Consider the following 23581-nt stretch of genomic DNA (forward strand, 5'->3'; position numbering starts at 1 on the left):
TAAAAAGACTAGAGGCAAGACTGAGAGGCAGCAAGCTTCTTCATGTTTCATAATATTCTCAGAATATCATGAAATATAGGGATGATGTCCCAAGTTTTCAAAGAAAGGAAGTAAACTGGAAAATCCTAATGAAATTGTTATATCACCAAGCACAGTTCATATTAGTATACTTTACTTTGCTACGTAAGTGTTTGTACTGTGATGGAGTACCAGCACATTTTGCTGAACAAGCTGAACATGCTGCCTTAGGAAAACAGGCTGACCTCAGCTTTATTCAATTGCTTTTCTTTCAGGTGATTTCTGATATTTCAAAGTGACTGGCAGAATCAAGCCAAATTCACAAACTCAGTCGTTCAAAATGATATAAATTCTGACTTATTGGTTTAGAATGGATATATCTGAGAAAATTTCTGGAAAGTACTATATTGTTATGGTAGATGAAAATTATAAACTTTTACAGAGAACATGTGGTTTTGTGCCTGCCATGTGTGGAAGGTGACATGAATGTTTATGAAGAATTAACCTATAGATTTTACTAAGTAATATGCTGATCAGTGGATGTAACCAAGTCAACACTGAAAGATTTTTTATTGTGTCTAGATGTGAGAACTAAACACTGCAAGAAGTAGTGTGGTGATTAATAGCAGAAGCTGCATCCAGCTTACAACTGACAGAGTCACATGTACTGTTATTGCTGTGGGCATGATCTGAGTTAAGCTTGCCTAGAGAACATTGAAAATAATACTGTACTAAGAACTATGGTAATTACCAGTACAACTGGTAATGAAATCACATATCATGGGAAAATTATCCTAAAGAAGAAGCTCTATTAAAATGAAAAATTCCTGTGTGTCTTATCAATAGACATGATGTGTTGCAAAGTGCTATATCATAGTGGTGATGCTATGCACGCCAGCTGGCATCTATGTCACCCAACCAGTAAAATAGATTTCCAGTAAGGAAGTATAGAGTTAACCGACCATGTGGACAAAGTAGGAGTTAAAAAATATTGTAACAAGATATGAGGAAATGAGAGCTTGAGAACAGGATATAATAGTTCAAATAGGAAATGTTTACTTGCTTGGTAGAAGATGAGCTCTAAACATGATATATAGTTAGACAGACACACAGACAGAAAAGTGAGTCAGAGAGAGTAATAAGCGACAGAAAACTCTGCAAAGGCTGGATTTTCATCAGTAGAAGACCATTCTTTATGAAAACAAATCACTTCGGTCTGCCCAGTCGGGTGAAACACACAACTTACTCCAAAAGCAAATCCACCAAGAGATTTTACAGCCAGACATAATGAGGTTCCCCAAAATCACTACTAAAAAGATGAAAACATGTCCTCATTAGGCAAACAGGTTCTGGAAGTATCTTTATGACTGTGAATTCAACCAACAGTGTCTCTCCCACTAGTATTTGAAGAATCCTAGTTTGGACAGTGCTCAGCTTCTTGAGCCATGAACAGAATGAGGTTTACTGAATTCAGAAACACCTGAATTTTGCGCAGCCAAACCAAGTGTTACCTGGTTTCCAATGCAGTGAATTTCGTAGTTACTCTGGCATAGGTAATCAGTAACATAAAACAGTTGAGATTCTTCATTCTACATTGCATCCAAAGGTGGCTTTCATCCATCTGGTGCATGCGTTGGTATATATTCAAGGACAAAACTGATCACCTTCTACTTAAGTATGCAAGATTGGATATTGACTTCAAGAAATCCAAGGCAAAGACCATTATCTGTAGCCTTTCAGACTTATATATCTTTCTCATACTTGCATAGAAATGATTTAATGAATAATTTTTTCTATGACTACATTCATCCATTTTTAATAAAATGAGCATTTATTCCAAACTTAGCAATCTTCAACATTCTGTATTAATTCTGTACCTAAATTTTGGAATGTTTAATGTCCTAACTCATCATTTGACTAAGCTTACTGAAACTATTGGCTCAGTTATGAATTCATTATCTTTTATTTCTCACATATCTCTGATATGCAAATTTTTATAGCAATGAAATATGTCTGACTTCTTTGCTTCCAGTTAATGTAGTATTAATATAACAATGAACTTCATTACATTTCCAGATAACTTGTTACTTACAGTAAATTAATATTCGAACTTGCTTGATAAAGAGTCCTACAGTTGCTTATTTTTTTTTTCTAGATCAGTACAGATATTAAGATATTTTGTGGTGGCACACACACAAACTTTTACTTTTGTCTATCACCTGTTTGTGGGATACTGACTTTTCTAAATCCCAGGTTCATATTTTCAATCTAGAATTGCACCTCTGGAAGATTGTCTATTTCAGTAGTAAAAATGGCATGGCAAGTAGAAAGAAGAGGAAAGCCCAGCAAAGTACTGTCCCCAACATGCTCACACCTATCCCTTCTTACTGTTGTACATCTCAAGTATTTAAAATGCCATAAATTGCAAGTACAGAGATTTTGCAGGAAAAAAAAAAAAAAAAAGAGAGAGAGATTTTACCTGGGACTTTGTAGCAATCTCCAAATAAAGAAAATGTAGCTACAAAATAAACTACTCTGTCAGTCTATAGTAGATGAGATAAAAAGCAGTGGGCTAAATTGCAGCAAGTGAAAGACAGGCTAGATATTAGGAAAAAATGTACTGCATGGATACTGAAGCTCTGGGAAAGGCTGTCTAGCGAAGCTGTGGAGTATCTTCTGCTGGACGTTTTTAAACACCATTCAGACAAACATCCATCAGGATGGAGGACAGATAAACTAGGCAATCTCTTAAAATCCCTTCCAGTTCTATCTTTTATGATTCTGCAGTAGGCTTGTCATACTGAAATATTTCTCTGATTAAGGTCTAATGCTATCCCTTGTCTACTGTAGGGCTATTTATCCTTATATTGTTAGGGACCTATGATGATGAATAAAAGACATAGATGATAAGTTTTCTTTCAGAAGCCAATTTTTCAGCTGGTCAGCATTTTGAATTTGCAGACAGATTTCCAACAAAGCTCAGTTCTAGAAGTTCTCTTTTCTTCAGTTATAATGGGACTCTATAGGTCAAGCATCCTAATCCTTTCTACACATATGCTTAATTAAAGGTACATGGCTACATTCCCATAACTCAGCTAGTTACAGAGTGACATCTAAAGCGAATCCTACATGTAGCATGGCTTTTACTGAGGTTTAAACTAATAAGTTTTACTATATACTAAGAGTGAAACAAAATCATGCGTGAGATCAGTTATTAAATTTCAGCTGTCTTATTGGAACTTCAATGAATTACTTCAAAGATTATCTCACATTGAAGATAATACCTCAGGAGTCTGGGAGACTAACACACTCCAATACGGTTCCTTAGGCCACCATGTTAAGCCATTGTAGAGGCATGAAGATGCTTGTTCCAGCCCCCCTACAGATGTTCTTATGCTCTTAAAATGTTTGAATTAAGTTTCTAAATCAGTTCTGAAAATGGGATGTAGTCTTTGAATTTAGCTGCTTTTGATTAAGTTGTCATTTAGGTGCGAAGTTATATTTAACCCTTTTCAAAATCTTCAGTGACATACTTAACATACACCTTCGTAAATATTTTGATGAAGAGGAATGGATGCAAACATGTGTTCCTGGTTTTATATCCTTTCAAACATATTACTCATCTCTCTAGCTAAACCATAGTGAAATGAGACAAACCCTCTTGGAAATTTGATCTTATATCCACAGCTGTCCTGAACCCAGAGCAGGATGTTCGGGACAATATAACCGTAGTCAAAGACAACAAGCAAGAGCTCTCCAGTTTTTGCCCCACTCCACAGAAAATAAGATATGAACATTTGTATTAATGCATTTTTTCCTTATCCACCATCTAGTATTTATTTTGTTTAGCTTCATTCTTGTATTCCAGTTTTGTTCCTGAATGCCCTGGTCTATTACTGATTTTAAACATTTTCATTCTGAATGTTAATTAGCATCCTGATAACATCTACATAGACACCTTTGTGCCTTATTTGTGTTTTATTTTTCTTTCAAATCAGGTGCTTAATTGTAGTGCTTGCAAATCTCTCAGATTTTAGTTGTATGAAGTTCAGGCAAAAGTGACTATAAAAACATCAAGGAAAAATAATAGTTTGTAAGTGCAAGTGAAAAGATGCTTAGATTTACATAATGGATTTAGTCAGACACCCCTACTGTTTCATAAAGGGAAAAATGCATGTGCACAATAAATAAATTACATTGTGCCATCAGTATGTTGCATCTAACCACATTAGTAGCTCCATTTTTTCCCTCATGACTTAGGTAGGATGACATGTTGGAAAACACATATTTCTTCATTATATTTTTAAAATGTTTTGGTAACTCTTTTTACAGATGACAAAAACATTTTTATTGCTTTTACCATGTTATTTATACCTAAAACAAATCTTTCATGTGTTTATACTATGCACAAGGTTTCAAAATATTTTTAAATGTTATTATCTTAATATGCCCCATCTGTGTCTCAGGTAGAACACAACCATATTGTTCTTTGACTTGCTCTACCTTCAGGCTGCCTTGCTGCCTCCACTTTTCTTAATGAGATCCTTCTAAGTCTACTCAGGTCAGGAAAGAACTGTGTAAACCCTTTTCTTCATGATGAGGACATTCTGGTCTAAGATTCAACAATTAATGGCAAAATGTTTTTTTTAAATGCTGTTAATATTTGGTGAATTTAATTTTAATGTGGCAAAGTATTGGCTAGAATTTTTTAAATTATTAAATCAGTTTTCATAGAGACCAAACCTTGCTTTCGAAAGGAAGCTTATACATATATATATATATTTTTTTTTAAATGAAATTAATTAACATGTTTGGCTTCCAAATTTTTTTTTTAATCCTCTTTCTTCACACTCTTCCCTATGGTATTTTTGTGCTTTTTTTTTTTTTTTTTTTTTTTTAATTTAAGAAAGGGTGAGGAGAAGAGGGAACAAATTAAATTTGGTCGAGAATAGGGAAAATGAAAAATAGAATAATACCACAAATGAATTTTCAGATAAAATTCAATGTAGTTTCTTAATCAAATTGAAAGAAAAATCTTTAGAATTAGCCTTTTCTGTAGTTTCAAAATTGTTAATATTTTAATTTTGGCCAGCTCAGTTTTTGCCTTGTTCAGTGCATCTATGCACTGGAACACATGAGAAAGCTATTATATGCATGTTTCTATTTGTAAAAGAAAAATAAAGCAAATTAAGAATGTGTTACTGGAGGTCATAGGATATATCATGAACTTTTTTGGGGGAAGTCTGTGAAAGCCTGCAGCTCACCTTGCACTGAGTGTATTTGATGCACTTGTCACATGTCCATCTCTTCTGTTATCTTGGTTGCAGTGGAAATGGCAGAGCAGTAGCATCAGAAATGGGAAATGATGACAGGAAAAGTCTGGCTGGTGGTTCCCTATGGGTGAGGGAAACAACTATTCTCAAAGGGTCTCTCCTGAAGAATATATAAATAATATATAGCTAGATAGTAAGAGCAAAAGAAAAGAAGATTTAACAATGATAAAAAATGTCACCAAAAAAAAAAAAAAAAAAGAAAGAAAAAAAGGTACGAACCATTTCTGGAGCAATAACTGCTCTAAGAAAAAGCTATCAACCCAGATGAATCACATCTGTGTAAGGAAGCTACTTTAAGGGCATTTAGCATAGAAATATAAAAATTTTTAGAATGATTCATCCCTCAGCTAGACTGTGCATATTCCTCTCTAGTAAGGCATCCTGAAGAACATGGTGCAATTTACACAGAATAAATCTGGGCCATGATCACTGGGCACTCACAAACTGGTCCTGCCAACACTTTCTGCTTTAGGCCGTGCCAGTGGAAATTTGGTACCCAGCTGAGTAAGAGCTGGTGTTTCTGTCTGCCCTCCCATCTGTCCGTGCTGCAGACATTTTGAGACCAGGCTGCTATGAAGTAACAGGGAAAACTTGACTTGGCACAAAGAAAGAGATCTGGTGAAGAACTGTGAAACAATACAAAACCCTGTAAAAACAAAAGGTCCCTTAAGTCCCTGAAAAAATAATGATTTTGCCACCTGATGACTACTGCTCACTGCATGGCCACACACCCAGCACATGCTCACGGCTGAGGACTCCCACCTGCTGCCGAGGTCATCTTTGTCATCTGATGAAGGTCTGCAAAAAATACGGGGTATCTTTTAAATGCTTTTATGAGTATCTTTACTTGTCTTAGAACACCATCTGTGCTTCCCACTGGTGTAATTCCCACATACACTCTCTGTAAGGACCAGTGACCTCGATGCCTTTTCAATAATTCAGCCTGTGTGCTTTAGCTATGTCATCTCGGGAAAGAAGCCCAATGCAGTATCAAAGAGCTGCATTTCCTACAGGAAGGAGGAGGAGGTACAGGTTAGGCTTCTCTGTGGTTCCTCTGTCTTTGGTGTAAACTAGATTTTCAGGCACATTTGCATCGGGAAGGTCCAGTCCCTCGGACAAAGGTCAGATGCTCTTCAGCAGGAACTTTTCCCGAAATCAGACCGCAGGTGCAAACTTTCCTGCACGAAAAAGGCATCTTTCCTCACTGATGCTCAAAAATCAGGATATTTTTGCCCGTTGCAACACCACGCAAATTTAAGTCACGCAGCCTCCGATACGAGGCAAAAAATAGAGGGGCTGCTCTATTTTAAACCCAGGCTCGCATCCTCGCGAAGAGAGGGCTGGGAGGCGAGGCTCCTCTCGACGAAGGGCATCTTTCAGGGGCTCCAAGCTTCACTGGGACCCTCGGTCTCCCCGGGGCCCCGCGCCCCTGCGCGCCGCGCCGCCACCATCTTGTTGCGCGCAGCCCCCGCGCAAGCTCCGCGCAGCCCCCGGCCCCCCTCCCCCCCCCGGCCCCCTCCGCGGCCAGGGGCTGAGCCCACGCGGGGGCGGCTCCTGGGGTCTGTCTGTCCGTCTGCCCGTCCGTCCGTGTGTGTGCGCGTGTGTGTGTGTGCAAGGCGGGGCCGTGCCGCCCCGCGCCGGCTGGTGCCATCTGGGAGCCGGGGCGTGGAGCGGAGGAGGGAGCAGGAGGGGGACGAGCATCCTCAAGGCCGAGGCTCCGCTTGTCTTGCCGGCGAGCGGGAGGCTCCTCGGCACCGGTACCGGCGAAGTACCTGCGGATCGGCTTGCCTCCTCCTCCTCCTTTTATTTTATTTTATTTTTTTTCCCCTCCTTTTTTTTTTTTTTTTTTTTTTTTTTTTTTCCAGTCCTTCGGAAGCGCTGCCGGTCTCCCGTAAATGGTGCCGCTGCGGGGAGGGCAGCCCCCCTGCCAGCCCCGGGCCGGGGGAGCACCCCGGGGCGCTCCTCGCCCTGCCTAGCGGCACCGTCCCCGTCCCCATCCCCTTCCCCTTCCCCGGCGGGGGAGGGCGGCAGGCGGCAGCCCGCAGCCCCGTCCCCGGCGGGTGTCGGTGCCTCTGCGGACTGGCCCCGGGGATGCTGCGGGCCGCCGGCCCCCGCCGCGGGGAGGGCGCTATGCCGGCGAGATAACGCGGCTCCGCCAGCAGCCCGGGGGCGTCGCGGTGCCGGCGGGGGGAGCCAGTCCCCCGGGACCCGGCTGCCGGCAGCCGCCGCGGCGTCTGGTCGGCCGGAGCGAGGCCCGGCGGAGCGGGGAGCGGAGGCTGCGCCGGGGCCGGAGGCTCGCCTCGGGGCCGGAGGCCGGGAGGCTGCGGAGCGCAGGCAGCAGAGGCGGGGAGGAGGAGGAGGAGGAGGAGGAGGGCAGCGCCATGACTCATTTGCAGGCAGGTCTCTCCCCCGAGACCCTGGAGAAAGCCCGGCTGGAGCTGAACGAGAACCCCGACACCTTGCACCAGGACATCCAGGAGGTGCGGGACATGGTTATCACCCGGCCGGACATCGGCTTCCTCCGCACCGATGATGCCTTCATCCTGCGGTTCCTGCGGGCCAGGAAGTTTCAGCACTTCGAGGCGTTTCGCCTCCTGGCCCAGTACTTTGAATATCGCCAGCAGAACCTGGACATGTTCAAGAGCTTCAAGGCCACAGACCCGGGCATCAAGCAGGCGCTGAAGGACGGCTTCCCCGGCGGGCTGGCCAACCTGGACCACTACGGCAGGAAGATCCTCGTCCTTTTTGCTGCCAACTGGGACCAGAGCAGGTAAACGCGGAGCCACCCGCCTGCCTTAACCCCTTCTTCCCCCGGGGGATGCATGGGAAAGGCTGCACCAGAGCAGAGGGAGGTGGGCAGTGGGGACACACCCGGCTCTGCCCACGGGGGCTGGGTACCAGCCTGGAAGGAACAGGGAGATAAGAAAGAAGAAATGTATCTTGTGGCTTAGGGCCTCTTCATCCTTCTTATGCTGCATTTCGGGAGGGATGTGGGAAGTGCTCAGATGCTCTTCTCAGCAGGGTGATTTGAGGTTTATACCTGCCTGCCTGCCCTTAGCCCAAGTGAGCTGGCACGGTAGATGATGTGCTTAGCCTTCTGACAAAGGCTGTCTGCATTCCCTGTGCTGGTCTTTCTGCTTCAGCAAACACAGAGCTGCCCAGCTACAGTAGGAAAAAGTGGGGGTAGATGCTGTTTGCAAATCAGGAGTATCCATCATGGATCTCGAGCTGAAAAGTTTGCTTGTGCAGGAAGGTGACGACCTGAATCCTTCCCCTCAGCTAAAGAAAGCTCTTCCTGAGCCACCTGGAAATGCCAGGATGGGAGTTACAGCAACCACTTCTTTTCCCCACTCACACTGCTCTAATCCCCTGCACAATGTTATCCAAGCACACAAGGCTTTGGTGGCAGTTTGAAAGATGCTAATGCAGTTCCCACAACGTCTGATCCTTTTGGGGACTGCTCTAGGATGAAGATGACTTAGCAGGCTGACCCAAAAGCTGTCTATCACCAAGGCCCTTTCTTTTAGCAATTGGCTTGATAATATGTGACTATCAGGTGCCATGCCCATTTTCTCCAGCAGTCTAAAATTGCAGTCACCAAATAGCTTGACTTCAGTACATGTAAATGAATGAGTCCATAAAGAGCGGACTCTCTAAAACCTGCACCTTTGAGAACTGCATCTCTAGGCTTCTCTAGGTTCTCAGCTGGGAGCAGGTTTAAGATCTGCAGCACTTAGTGAGAGAACTTAAAATTTTGCTAGTTGCCTTCATCCACACTGTCTTGTACAGTCAACACGAGCAGGGCACTGGCAGGGCTGATATAATGCACTGTGCAGGTATCCCAAGCTCTCCTAATTTGAGTTGGGGAGAACACAAACATCTAGCAATGTGGATAGAAAGGCCACAGTTTGGGGGATTGTCATGCTTGAGCCTGCCCTCAAAGTGTTTGTGGTAGCTGTCCTCTTGCAGGCTGTTTCGATGGCCATTGCGGGGAGTGATCACTCTCTTCTTGGCACCAGTGGGTGCTCCAGCTAGGGATGGGTCTCTGCCTGGGGGGCCACCATGCCTTTCCTCCTCTCCAGACAGGGTGGCCACATCCACACTGCCAACTGGGAAAGTTCCCTGGCCCTTGCCAGTCCTTGAATTGTTCCCAGGGACCAGGAGGATGCTGTCTGGCACAAATCAAAGCTGTGCTCACAACCACACTGACAACTAAAAAGTGTGCATGCAGATAGGCAGAGCTGGGGCGAGTGTCCTTTCCCTGCTTTGGTTTTCTGGCAGATGGAGATGAAGAAACAATGACAAACAGAGGTGGTACAGCTAAGGACTGAGTGGCTTCACTGTATTATTTTCCCCATAAAGACCAGGTCAAATTTTTATTTAAAACAAACAAATAAACAGACTCCAAAAATTCTTAAAATCCCCAAAGGAAGAATTAGAAAAGAAGTGAATGTTTAGGCTGTTTATTAAATCATGCATCTACCGTGAAGGTGTTCCCTTGTTACAGGTAGCATGGCCTACTGTATTCCCTTATTTCTCGATAACAAAAGCAATTCCCAAAAGTTTATATGATATTTTCAGACCAATACTTCCTAGTCAAAAGAACACCAAGAACTTGACTTCAGACAGAAAGTTGTATTTCAGAAAATAATTGCCATGTGAAAAGAATAGCTTTATTTTCTTCTTAATTTTGGATGTGCTGATATTTAAACTGACCAGCTGACACAACAGGAAATGTGATTTTTTCAGGAATTTTTTCAGGAAGTCTTATTTCATAAGAAACTGTCATTTCTTTCTACAGTCCTTTTGCTCTATCTTATAATAGCAAAGTGACTGAGGTCCACCCGAGTACCTAAGGGCCGTGTTTGCAACAGGGTCCCCACTGCTCTCCAGCAGCGCGCCCAAGGCACGCCTCTCCGCCAGGGCGAGGGATTTGCTTTCACACAGACCCTGCAGACAAAGGGGAGAGCACTGAAGCCCAGCCATGGGGAGTGGCTTGCTTCAAGGCACACAAGTCAGTGGCAGATCTGGGAATAGAGCTAGGCCACTTTCTTTTCTAATTAATTGAGTGTCTTCCATTATGTGATGTTCACTACTGGACCTGGGGGGGTATTGTGTAGGGCGCATAGTGGAGTTGCTGCACAGTATGTCTCAAGCTTATGCCTCTTATGCCTTAGCTGACTTGAGGTACTGCAGCATGTAAACAGCCCTCCTCTGACAGCATCACTGGGAGGATTACTTTTCAAAGTTTGTTTTGTTAGGACCTCATCGCATGCTTCATAAACTAAGTAAATAGAGCACAGCAAGCCTCCAAATTTATCATGTGTGTACAAGTTATTATGGCCAGCATGTAACCATTAGAAATAAAAAGTTCCAATTTGTTATTTAAATGAATTGCAGACATACTATAGATGATTTATATAGCACCAGCAGCCTATGATTTACATAGTTCCAATTAGAAAGAAAAGCGTGGGAAGCAAGAATTCCTGTGGTAAAACAAGCCTGTGTACTCAATGTTAAATCACTAAATTAAAGAAGGGCCTGAAAACTGTACCAGATGTCCTACCATCTGAACAACCAAATCAGACATGTATTTAAAGCAAACAAACAAACAAACCAAAAAAAAAAAAAAAAAAAAGGAAACAAGGTGAAGGATAAGGCATGGAGTAGCCCAGCAGCTTTTCAGCAGGACCTCGCTGAACTCTCCATCCTGCCTCTTGCTGTTAGGGAAGTCAAGATGGATAACACTCCTGCCAGGACAGCACTCTGGGAGGAATCAGCCTTCTGTATGAGCTTCCAGACTGTTGATTCATAACTACATTTGGCTTGTAGGTGTGTACTTGCAATTGAAGACTCCTCTTTTTTAATGTGTCCAGCTGGTGAAGTTTTTTTTTTTTTTTTTTTTTCTGTTAATGGTACAATTAACTTAAGCTTTTGCAGCAAAGGATCTGTTGTCTTGCATACTCTTCTGTATGCTTCTCGGCATCTGTACACAAGTTCCCCTATGGAAATTGGTCCATTTTGATACTGTTTATTTGAAATCTTTCCCTGCATTAATTATCTCAGAGCTTTCCTAGAAAGTGCAATAGAAAACTGCAGAAGACTAATCCATCGTTCTTGTCTGTGTCATAGTGACCCAGTAGCTCACAACATCCTCAGTGAATACAGAAATCCACTGCCCTTATTATCATTAGAGCTGCTGTTGCCTCAGATAATTTAAAGCAAAGGCAGAGTCCACTGCTTTGCTTTCAAATATGTGCTTTTATTTGCAGAAATGCTAGAAATTTTTCCTTCAGTTATATGAAAATTTAAGTTCTGTATCTATTACGTGGCTGCTCTGTTCCTCAGCTCGCTATTAACCAGCTGAATTGGCAGGGTATTTTTCAAGCTCTGATGGAGGCAGTGTGACAAAATAAATAGCAATACCAACAGTAGTAGCATATTAACAATAAAAAAATACCTGGTTAATAGAATCAATTTCTGTATGGAAGTAATGTATTTCAATTAATATTTATTAACTAGTGCAAACTAATTTCTTTCTGCAGCTTCTCCTGCTGAATGTCTTATGATTCCTAGCTTTTCCCCATGTATCCATATCCACCTATTCACACGTGTATTTGGATTGTGTTTTGGCTAGGGATCTTTATGATCAGCGCGTGTGTAAAACTTAGGTCAGCTGATTCTTTCTCCATGGTTGTGGCTCTCAGACACTGGGCTAACATAAGGAGTAATGAATGGTATTAAGTATGAATCAAAAAGATTGATGAAATCTTGTAAAATCGTTGACATGTTTTCTTTTTTCTTTTTTCTCCCCTGTACATTTGCGTAACACTGGTGGTGCTTTTCTATTCTGAATAAGGGCCTGCTGCCACTTTTGATCCCCCATCTTCTCAGCACTCAAATCTATACCCAGACTGATAAATCAATGAGATCTGAGGCATCATTTCTAGGTACTCCTGTATATATCTTGAGGGCTCTTTCAATAAAATTCTAAAAAATATTAAGCCAGAACAGTAGGTTAGAAATGGGATGATGGCTCAGAGTCTTGGCTAGCTTTCTCCTTTAAATCTCAGTGGCACAAGGGCTCCTTTGACAGAAATGCTTTACCTGCCCTGACAGTGATGATATTAGAATACAGGTTTGTGCATTTCTTACATGTTTGGGACCTTCAAGAGATATGTGACTTAAATTCAAATGAAGAATACCTACCTTTTCTCTCTTTTAGTTAACAGTTTACATCCTGAGAAGCAGAATCATTCCACTCAGGTTTAATTTTTTGATTTACTTAAAATTTCATGATACTAGGGGTAGGGTGGGCATGTGGCAACAGAAACAAGAGGGCAACCTTGCCAAATTAGATAATCTGTTATTCAGTTTAAATGTAAATTGGCTGGGACCAAAAGCTGCCTAAACAGAAGTTATGGTGGATGTCACCTATCGCCAAGAACATTAAATATTGAAAACAGCTGACACAGCTGGATTTGACATTCTGCCTCCTGTGTTCTGTCTTCCCCTTCTCTTAGCCTACTGGAAATCACGGTGGCCTCTGGGAGTGGAGAGGATGCATAGGCCACATAACCAAGAATTAAAGATGACAGATCATAGTGAAGTACTACCAAGAACTGATAGCAGTGTTTGCCAGGCAGTTTTTCCTATAAGTCCTTTGAAAACTTTGATGTTGTTTGTGTCCCATTAAAAAAAAATAAAGAAGTTTTCTGTAAATTGTTGCCACTGCTAAATTACAAGAGAGTAAGATGTTCTGTAGTTTGAGATGTTCTGTTTTTGATAAATCAAAGCCTCAGTGAGGCATTATTCTAGTAGGCTCTGTTGCCATTGTGGTAGAAATGGTAGCCCTCTTGCATTTGTAAGAATCTCTGTCAGCATAAGTATTAACTTGTCAGGCCTTTGCAGACTCATTGCCTCAAAGCCAACTGGAATGAAAAATTTCGAGAGAAGTAGAGTGTATCTGTACACCAGTCCCCACCTCATTCGAACTCAGGCTGGGACTCACACAGAAAAGGAACATTATGAGTGCATTATGTATGTGTTGACATATTTCTAGCTTGTGTTATTCACATTAACAGCTGGGCTAAAACAGTTGTCTAAACTTTCCATTGAATTAAGAGCGGTTCTATAAATAGAGGGCATGAAATATATTTAAATTAACCATGAGTTCTAGATTATCCTATGAATTAGCGGTACCTTGCTGGATACAGTGACTCCTGTAAGTGTCTCTTCAAACAAGTGAATGTGACTACAGTTAGGCATAATAAACCAGGACTTTGTGCACAGCCCAAATGGCCACAGAACACACACCGCAGCAGGTCTGCCCAGCGCACCCTGCTTACTCCACAGCGCTGCTGCAGTCACTTTGTAATGGGCCAGAGCAAAATGAGAGGCTCCTAAATAAACACTGTAACTTAACACTGATCAGTAAGAATAAAATGGTAGTGTCTTTCCTTCACACTGAACACCACATTCTCTTAGTATTATAGGTTAATATGTTCATTTTTTTTCTTTTTTCTTTTCTTTTCACCGTAAAATATAGAAAAGCAGTCAAAGCCATTTTGGACCAAATTTATTTCATAGTCACTAGCAGCACATCCTTTTCATTAGTCATTTTTCTGTATCTATAGAGAAAATAATTTCAGTCTTCAGCAGTGCAGTCCCAAGGACAAGGTTGGCTCTCTTATGTAAAGAAAAGCTTTTTCTAAGAAAAAAATATGCTACCTTCTTAAATCAGTTTTTGCAAAAGTGGATACTAGTCTGCAAAACATTAAAGTATAAGCACACCTTAAACCAGTAATTTGTGTGCCACCTTAAAACTGTAATTTGTGCATCAACTTTTACATAGTGCTCTGGGTGCTGTATTTCTGCAGAAATAGAATTTATGAAATGCAGAGTAATGCAGGTCTCTGGAACTGGTGTTTCAGCTTTCCAGGGACTCACACTTCAGGAAGGACTGGAAGATCAGCTTTCAGCAGATGGAGTTTAACTTTTAGCTATGAAGGTGTGAGATACATTTCATCACACATCTGTGAAAGCTGATAAAAGAATTATTTTGGCAAATATTCCTGTTGTGGCTTTGTCTGGGATAGAGTTAATTAAGGGGAGACAATTGCGCATTTAGAATAACTAATGCAGGAATAACATAGCATGGCTATTGTGAAAAATAGCTCTCCATGCTCAGAATGATAATTTGTCCAGCATAATACTGCAGTCACCCACACCCACCTACTGGTTAAATTTCCAGTGCTTGTCTGGAGACAGCCCATAGCAGATAGTTGGTGTGGGACTGTGTAAAGAAGTTCAGTGGAATTTGGATTATCTTGTGGTTACCTGTGGGTAATGGTGTACCCATAGGTTTGCTTGATGTGTGTTTTCTGTATATCTGCACCAATTTTTCCCACCTTTTGTATACATAGGATTTTCATTTCCGTAAAGTCCAGCAAAAAGCTGAGCACATGTTTTAGTACAGACTGTGCATCCTGGTACTGATGTGAACAGCAGTAGCAGGGAGGTGAAAAGTTGCACGACATGCAAGTGGAGTGGATTTAAGACGAGTCTGTACATAAATAACTATGTGTTATCGGAAAGCTTTAATATAGTTTCTTTAATCATATTTCATTTGCTTGTACTGTTCTAGTGATACTTGCAGTATTCAGATTGCCATTTGTAGCACCTAAATTTCATCTATTTCACCAAGTTTACATTTCTGGCTTGCCTCAGCATGTGTCCAGAGGAAAAGCAGATACCAAAATCCACTAATGGATTTGTCTTTCTTCTCTGGTTTTCTGTTCTGTACTTAACAAAGTGTCAAAACCAAGAGAAGAGGTGCATTACAGAATAAAAGATAGCTCCTATTTCTAGCTAATTGCTACAAAGGGTATTTGAGGGGAGAAGCTTCTTTCTTAGTGACATGTCCCTGCATTCTCTTAATATAGGTTTTTAGACTTAAAAAAGTACTTCAAGTACCTTCCTTTGGTATAAAATGTTCTTGCTTGCTTTTAGCTAGATCTTTGTTCTTCAGGACTTGTTTTCACTGAGAGGACAACCTTTTGTCTTTTCCTGTGGGTAAATATACAATATTGTCATTGCACTGTGGGCTGTATTTGTTACACTAAGCAAACATGAAATAGGAGTTATGCTGAATATGGCACAGATTTGTGGAGACCCAGCCCCGTGACTATTGGTTACTCTCTGTGGTGTCTGAAGTCCTGGCCTCATTGATACCTGACAGTTTTTCCACTGTCTTGAACAAATTAAGAATATTATTACGTATATATGTGTTTGCATATATACATCTATACATGTATCACTTAGGTATACATAAAATATATTAGGGACTGTCTTAGAGGACTGATCAAAGCATCCTTATGTCTAATGCATGGGATTTCTAGCAGCCTTATGCTACTAGAGAGCTATTAATCCAACGCATGTGTTCTTAAAGTCCCTAGGTAGGATGTTAGAGATCTATATCGGGAACTTGGGAATCTTCTTGGACTGGAGGTTGGGTGTTTGCAACAGCCATCTGCTTTGTGGAGCTCCTCTCCTGGAGAATGAGTATTTTGAATGGAGTGGTATAAATGGCAAGTGGGGTTGAGCTAATTTTATGATTTGAGTATTTCTAATGACTTTCCTGTAAATATGAGTTCCAGTAGATCTTCCTCATACTGAGGACATTTGTAAATACCTCTCCCAATGACTCAATTGATGTAATTTCCTTCTCTGTGGCACCTTTCCCCTGGGAAGGTCTCTTACAGGGTGTACTTCCAAGTAATTTTATTAAAAAATACTATTTATGAGACCTGTACCACCTTGTGAAGCTAACTGGTGGGTTTGAAGGTAGTTGGCCACTCTCTGTCCCAGCCCCTGGCCCTGAACACAATGCTGTACACCTCACTCCCTCAGGGTAAGCACGCTTTAACACTGGTGCTGGCAGTTGTACAAAACGTAGATCATACAGGGAATTTTAGTACACACCTTGATTAGGTGCCTCCACTGCCTTTGCATGCCTGTGTTGTTGCAGATAGGTAGACTGGTCTGCAGATAATCAAGGTTCAATAAGCCCATTTTGGTGCCAGTGAAATATTTTGTAGTGTTCTTGCTTCAAAATGCTCCTAACACACCCCATTTCACATACAGCTTGGTCAGGAAAGAGGCAATGATAGATTTTTTTTTTTTTTTTTTTTGTAGCAGTGCTGAGGGTATTTATTTGGTCACTGAAGGACCTCAAGAGCAACTCTGTCATTTTCCCCCCGTGACTGGATGTCACGTACAGTGGTTGGGCTGGGGAGCTGTGCTGCTTGGAGAGAGGGGGAGCATCACCTCTGCCATGCCTGAAGCTTTGCTCATGCCTCCCTGGGGAGTTTTGCCCAGGGCAGGCAGGGTGTACCAAGCTTGCTTTACTGTACCTGCTGCAGAAACAATCAAACCTTTGATCCCCCAAGGAAAAATTTCCATTTTCAGTAATGGCCCTTTTTTTTTTTTTTTTTTCCCTGCCAAAGGGAGATAGAGAATTTCAGAGTTTTGAGGATTTCCATAGGGAAATTACAGAGAAGAATTTTGCTTGTGCAGTTCACTCTCCTTGCTGAAAAAAATCTGAACAAAAAAGAGGGAGTATATCAAACTACCTGCAAACTTTAGATCTCAGAAGAGTAAAATATTAGAAAAAAGTTATATCTCAGAAAAGTGGAAAATATAGAGGAGAATATGAAAGATCTTATCCTAGTCAATCAAACCAAATTCAAAATCAAAGTAAAATTTTCTTAAATGAAGAGAAGAATCATGGAAAACAAAGCTTCCCCTATGCGGAAGCTTCCCCTATGTTTACCTGGGGAAAACAAACTTTCTGTTGTTTACCTGTTTTAAATTTATACAGACATTTAATATAATGCATAGATATGTTAGGCAGGAGACTTCTACAGAAAGTTCAAGTTTGCTTTTGGTGTTTTATATTCTTGTATTTTTCTTTTGGATGGCTGATGGTTTAGATGTATATAACCCTGCTCCAGAGAATGAAGTCAATTAACTGAGCTTTTAAGACCTTCCTGGCTTTACATACCTCTAGCTTCTGAGGTTACGTGTGCATCCCTTTCTGTTAACCTTTGGATAAGCAGTGCAAAGGAGGAATGCTCAGAACTTCTCCCTGTCTGTGCTGTTACCCTACCCTGGCATACATGGCTTAACTAATTCTCCCTTTCACATTCACAGGTACACGCTGGTGGATATTTTGCGTGCCATACTTCTTTCTTTAGAAGCCATGATAGAAGACCCCGAGCTGCAAGTGAATGGATTTGTTTTGATTATAGACTGGAGCAACTTCACCTTCAAGCAGGCCTCCAAGCTCACACCAAGCATGCTTAGATTAGCCATAGAAGGCCTTCAGGTAATGTTCCTCTTTTCTTTCTCTTCCTAATACCCCCTCCCCCCTGTCCCCCCGCCTTTTCTTTTTGGATGAAGCTAAGTTGTGAATTCAATATGGTAACTGCAGTAACTCTTAGCGTATAAGCTCCTTCTTTGCAATAACTAAGAGGTAACTTCTCTGTCTTTATCCCAACGTGGCTGACTTCCTGTAAATTCAGACCATAGCTTCTGGAGCAAGTTGCAAGTAATCAGTTTATCTTGTCGTTTTGGACAGGACTAATGGAGTGTGTGGTTCTGCTGCCTCCCCAGGTCATTTGTTTCATAGATTCCACTGGAAACAGGCTCACACTATATCACTTGTCCTGAAAAGTGTGGCACACTGTGAAGAGACAGGTAGCTGGGACTATTTACTCACTGAAAGTTCAGCATGTGCTTGACTTTTTTGGTCAGGACTAATTTGGACAGCAGCTACCAGGTTTGAGCATGTAGTGATTTAAATTTCTTTCTACTCATTGTAAATGTACTTTACACAGCACAGGCACATATGTGGAAAGGATACCACATAACTCTTGCCTGTCTCCCATGATCTTTAATGCTTATTAAAATGAAAAACTGGAATGTGTGAGGTAGTTGTTTACTGTACAAGCTTGAGATGGTGTGTTAAAAATACCTGTAATTCACTGCCACACATGGCAGTGTGCTCTGGTTTTACAAGGACATATATTTCTTTTCTGTGATATTTTTATCATTTATACATTTTTATTACTTATAAAGCAAAATAGCAACCTTAACTTTGAACTTTCTTTACTTTGATATTTCTATTTTTGAAGAAACATGTATAGCAGGAGTATGGAGTTTTGATCTACATCTTGAAATGGCTTAAACAGCATTCAGCCTGCTGTTGCACACAGAAAGGTAATGACAGTCATGAGATGAAGATCTGAACTTTCATTTTGTTGTGCTTCCTTATACAACGGTGTGATTCCATGGGCTTGAGATCTACATCATAAGACAGCAGAGAGATCTCTACTTTAATAGTGCTGTTTTCTTTTATAGTTTTTTATCGTTGTTTTCTTTGTGCTGCTTTTAAAAGTTAACCATTGTTTTCTCATTTAGATCATGAATAAATACTTTAGTAGTCTTTGTTTTTAAATGGTAATGTCTCTTCTTGGACATTAATCAGAGTTTTTTTTTTGACGAGAGCTGCAGTGAATCTGAAAGTATGATGTATGACCTACCAAACTTCAGTTGGACTTTGGAACTCTATTCTCCAGCCACCATATAGTTTATTGCTGAGCTGAGGTGAAGTCTGTAATCCCCAATATCTCCAGTCTGACAGTGACTATCACCCAGGGCATCATTTTTTGCCCACTGTTTCCAGTCCTGTTGACTCCAGGGATGTAAAACTGGGCACAAAATGCTGCAGAAGAGGGAATGAGAAAGCTCTGAAGTGGCAAATATGAGGTAAAACTTACCCAACATTGGAGCAGTCTGACCTGATGTGTGACGTGTTATCTGTAAGCAGCAACTTTGACAAGGCCTTTTATCACAATTATTTTTGCGGTGGGGGAGGTTAAGTTTGGATATCAGGAAAAGGTTCCTCACTGAGAGGGTGGTCAAGCACTGGAACAGGCTCCCCAGGGACATAGTCAAGGCACTGAGCCTGACAGAGTTTAATAAGTGTTTGGACTGTGCTCTCAGTCTTATGGCCTGAATTTTTGGGTAGACCTGTGTGGAGCCAGGAATTGGACTCGATGATCCTTATGGGTCCCTTCCAACTCTGGATATTCTATGATTCTATGATTTTGCAGAAATCAATTAGATGGGCTCATTTTAATACACTCTTTCATTTTCTGTGGAGAAGCACTGAGGGATCGGGGGGCTAACATTCCTACACTAGCAAAATTAACTGATTTGCTAGTTATGTTTTGCTAGTTGTTATACTACCTAGGGACTTTATTTATTTATATATTACTTGAATAAACATTTTTCTATGTAGTGTTATATTAGAATTAATGAAAAGGGCTGAAGACAACTGTGCTGAGCATCTTGGATGGAGAACCTCCCTTCAAAAATAATTATGATCAGGAAGGAAATAAGAGGAGAGCATGGTGAAAAGATAGTGCAGAGACACCCTGGGCAAGGGATGCATTTATATGCATTTTACAATATTTAATTCTTGAAATATTCCATTTTCTTACCCTCAACAGAGGTTATCTTTTCTTTCATTTTGGACAAAAATATGTAGCAGAAACATCTTTCTGAATGATACTAAAGTTAAAAGTGCTTACTCAGGGAAAAGAACAAGAAAAACTCATGAACACAGTTTATTTATGATCTTTGTAAACACTTTGTGTTTAATCAGAGAAATAGAATTTACTTTGGCTTATAAGGTTTAACAGGGCTCAAGATGCTGAACTTTACCATTTGGGGAATTTAAACATTTGTTTTACTTGGGTGGGAAGGGACAGGGGAAGTGGGATTAGTGACCACTAAATTTGATGTTGACCAAATCCCTTTGCCTCTTCCATGAAATCTACTAAATTTGCATTATATTTGCTTAGCTTCCATGGTGAGCAGAATATTGAATATGGCATGTAGCAAAGTGAACTGATTACAAGCTGTGGTGTTTCTGGGCTCTTCACAACTGCTTATTTTTTACAAAATTGCTTTTGAAAGTATAATAAGTAAATATATACAGTTTTCTAATGAAGACGGGTTCTGCTTTACACTTCATCTGCATATATGTGTTAAGTGGGAGTATGAAAAGAAGCATACTCCTAAAGGACTTTAATACATTAGAAAAACCTCCTAGGTACCTGCAGTTGTTTTCAGGTAAAGGGCCTTTTGGCCATGGCATTTTTAATCTTAAAGGTCAGTGATCATCTGTGATTCAGTGATTAACTGATGTGAATTTCCAGCATATCCATCCCAATTTTGCTGTACCATTCAACCGTTGCAGTTTAGACCACTTCTGATTTTTAGGTCAAGGAGGTTTACTGGCCAAGAAACAGTGAGTGACTCCTGTGGAGGTTGGGGCACTCAGCTGGGATTCTAGATGCTGCAGTTTCAGCTGATACATTGGCCTTGTCCTAATGGAAGAAAGTGATACTCTTCCTTTTGGATGCTGGTGGTTACAGGATTTATGTTGCTCCTAGTCAATGAGAAGGAGAATTAAAACTTAGATCCCCTATACTTTCTGTAGTGAAGAATAAGCACATAAGCAAATGCAACATGTGGTATTCTATTTTCTGAGAAGGATCTGTCTGGATTAGTTACCTGGGAGTACCTAACAGCTGAGGACTGTGAAACCTGAGCAGATGAGAGCATCAAACATTATTTGAGGAGTAAGACCTAAATCTAAACTCTGACTGTGGTACCTTGTATTGGCTCTTCCCAGAATATTTAATAGGCTGGTGTCTGTGAACCACAGTCTTTTGTTGCCCACTTTTCCCCATTTATTGCTTTCTCAGTGCTGAATTTGGGCTTGTGAATGAGCTCATGTTACTCAACAGCTCAGCTCCTGAAAGCAGGAAATATTATATCTAATTTCAACCCCCCTGCCATGGACAGGGACATGGTGATTTATATGACATGGTGATTCTTTATACAGTAGCCAATAATTTGTGGTACTCCTTGCTGTGGAAATTCTGGGTGCTAAAATATTGTGTTCAGGTAAGATGGATAAGTTAGTGAAAGAGAAATTAACAGAGTATTACTAACTACGTAAAAACCTTATAAAGGATTGGAATTCCTTGGGCTGCATACAGATGGAGATGAGGTGAATACCAACTGGAAATATCATATAAGCTGTCTGTCTTGTATATGCTTCAGACACTCATTTTTGGCCTCTTTTAAGGAGAGGATGTAGGGTTAGATGGACCTTTGGTGGGACATAATTAAGTCATATGTACTTCTCCCCGCCCTTATAATCTTTCTTTCATTTTACTGTTCCTGTCTCTCTGATGATCTCTTTTGCCTTAATACGTAGCTGGGAACACGGGCAGGAGGGAAGAGGTTCTAGGTATGATTCTTCTCTTTGTGATAGTCCTTTTATAGTTACCTGGGCTTTTTCTCAAGTATTAGGACACCACTGTTTTCAGAAGTAATTAAAAAAAAGGTGGCAAAGACTAAAAATTCAATAGGAAAATTATGTTGAAAGTTCCATTTTATTATTAGCTCCAATAGGCAGCTTGGGGGGTAACTATAAATGAGTTTTGCAAAATAGAAAGTTGTGGGCATGCATGAGACACGTTAAGTGATGATTGATTAACTGATATTCAGGATTCTAAGACCTGGAACACTAAATCCTTCTTAAATGCTTGATTTCTATTTAGCTCATAATGGTAGTTGCATACATGACAGACTCATTTTTCATGTTGTCACTCAGGCAGGCTGTACCTCCAAAAGCTTTGCAAAATTGCATAGTTATTGGTGGCTGAATATTAATGCTTTTCATTTAAGTGAAACAACGGGGAAAAGGAGATGATACACATTTGTATTGGAAACTGAACATATATCAACAACATTGTTGCAGAAGACAGAAGAATCTCGCTTTTGAGTTGAGGATGTTTACAGGGACAGAGACTGATAGTGTTTGGGGGACAAGGCAGGTCTTTCAACTGATTGTGACTTGTTTTTTGTTACAAAGGAAGGATTCATAAGCTAAAACATACTCATTACTCTGAATGTGAAAGCAAAACAGAAAGAACACAAAGACAGCATGCTTGCAGCTACTATTGCTGTCCAAAACATCTTTAAAACAGTTGTTCTTGTGAATTGTAGGCATAATAACCGCAACCAGATTTGCTGCAGCAGGGTACGATGGAACAGCCACCTAGTTTTGGACTACATCTCTACAACCAGCAGGTTGCAGTGTCAAGAATTTGTAGGTCAGGAACTTCTAGAACAAAGGATGCCTCTGAAAACAGTATTTTGACATTTTCACATAATTACATGGTCAAGTGCTCTGTAAAACACATACACAGACATACACACACACACAACTTTTAAATATCTTTTCATCCCAACTTAAAAACAGCAAAATAACTGAGAAAACTTGACTTTACTGCTTCAGTTTTCAGTCAGTTTTTGAGACTAGGGTCCTGCACTGGGGAGGATATTAAAAAGTAGTAGGCTCAAGATAGTAGGCTTAAGATTTAAATGAGAGTATCTACTGCTTCCACGAGGGTGAGCAAGTCATTTATCTGCTTTCATTCAGTGTCTTAACAAAGAGTTAAACTCTTTGTAAATGTCAGAGTTCCCTGAACCCAGGACCAGCTCAGAGATTGAAGGAATGTGCTTGTAAACAGCACAATTCGTATCAGTTCAATTCATGTTCTGCAGCAGCAGCAGCAGAATGGGATATTTATACTAAGAGTTCATTATTTTAAAAGAGCTTATATATATTTGATCTCTTTTACTTTTAAAAGGCCATCAAAAAGGCTTGCTGGCAATTTGCTGTGGAAAAAGGGTGGGCTGGAGCTGACTGTTAGTTCTGGCTTCTCACCTCTGGATGGGCTAAACCTGCCAGGTAAGAAAGGACTTGATGGCCAGAGCTTGAGTTCAATTGCTTACAGGCATGTCTGTATAGACATAGCCATTATTCAGCATGGTCCAGGCTGTTAAAAACCTGTTCTTTGAAGCCAGAATAATTCATTTCCTTGCCTGATTCTTTTATTATGATCATCAATAAAAAGACATCGAATGCCTTCTAAATGGTGATTTATTTATTTTCACAAACATGTTTTTTAAGATGAGGGGATGCAATTATCTCTCATTTATTTATTTACCTATTTATTTATTTATTTGTTTGTTTGTTTATTTATTTCAGCTAAGAACTATTCCACTGAAATATTACTGTT

General features: G+C 40.7%; 1 protein-coding gene and 1 long non-coding RNA gene across 3 annotated transcripts in view; both read left to right on the forward strand.

Moving 5' to 3' along the window:
- The first annotated feature begins 7724 nt into the window (after positions 1-7724).
- CLVS2 (clavesin 2) overlaps positions 7725-23581 on the forward strand; it is a 59459-nt gene continuing 43602 nt past the window's right edge. Inside the window, exons 1-2 of one of the 2 annotated variants that reach the window (XM_083830648.1) lie at positions 7725-8121; positions 17565-17739. In XM_083830648.1, the coding sequence (XP_083686774.1) occupies positions 7733-8121; positions 17565-17739 (564 nt within the window). In that variant the 5' untranslated portion in view covers positions 7725-7732. The remainder of the gene's footprint in view (positions 8122-17564; positions 17740-23581) is intronic. The other variant, XM_083830647.1, reaches the window with a different exon arrangement.
- Positions 18643-23581, forward strand: part of LOC310897252 — a 30423-nt gene continuing 25484 nt past the window's right edge. Inside the window, exon 1 of the long non-coding RNA XR_014582163.1 lies at positions 18643-23250. This is a non-coding gene — a long non-coding RNA (uncharacterized lncRNA). The remainder of the gene's footprint in view (positions 23251-23581) is intronic.

Source organism: Anser anser (genome assembly GCF_964211835.1).
Source record: "Anser anser genome assembly, chromosome: 3".
In the NCBI taxonomy this organism is placed as follows: domain Eukaryota; kingdom Metazoa; phylum Chordata; class Aves; order Anseriformes; family Anatidae; genus Anser; species Anser anser.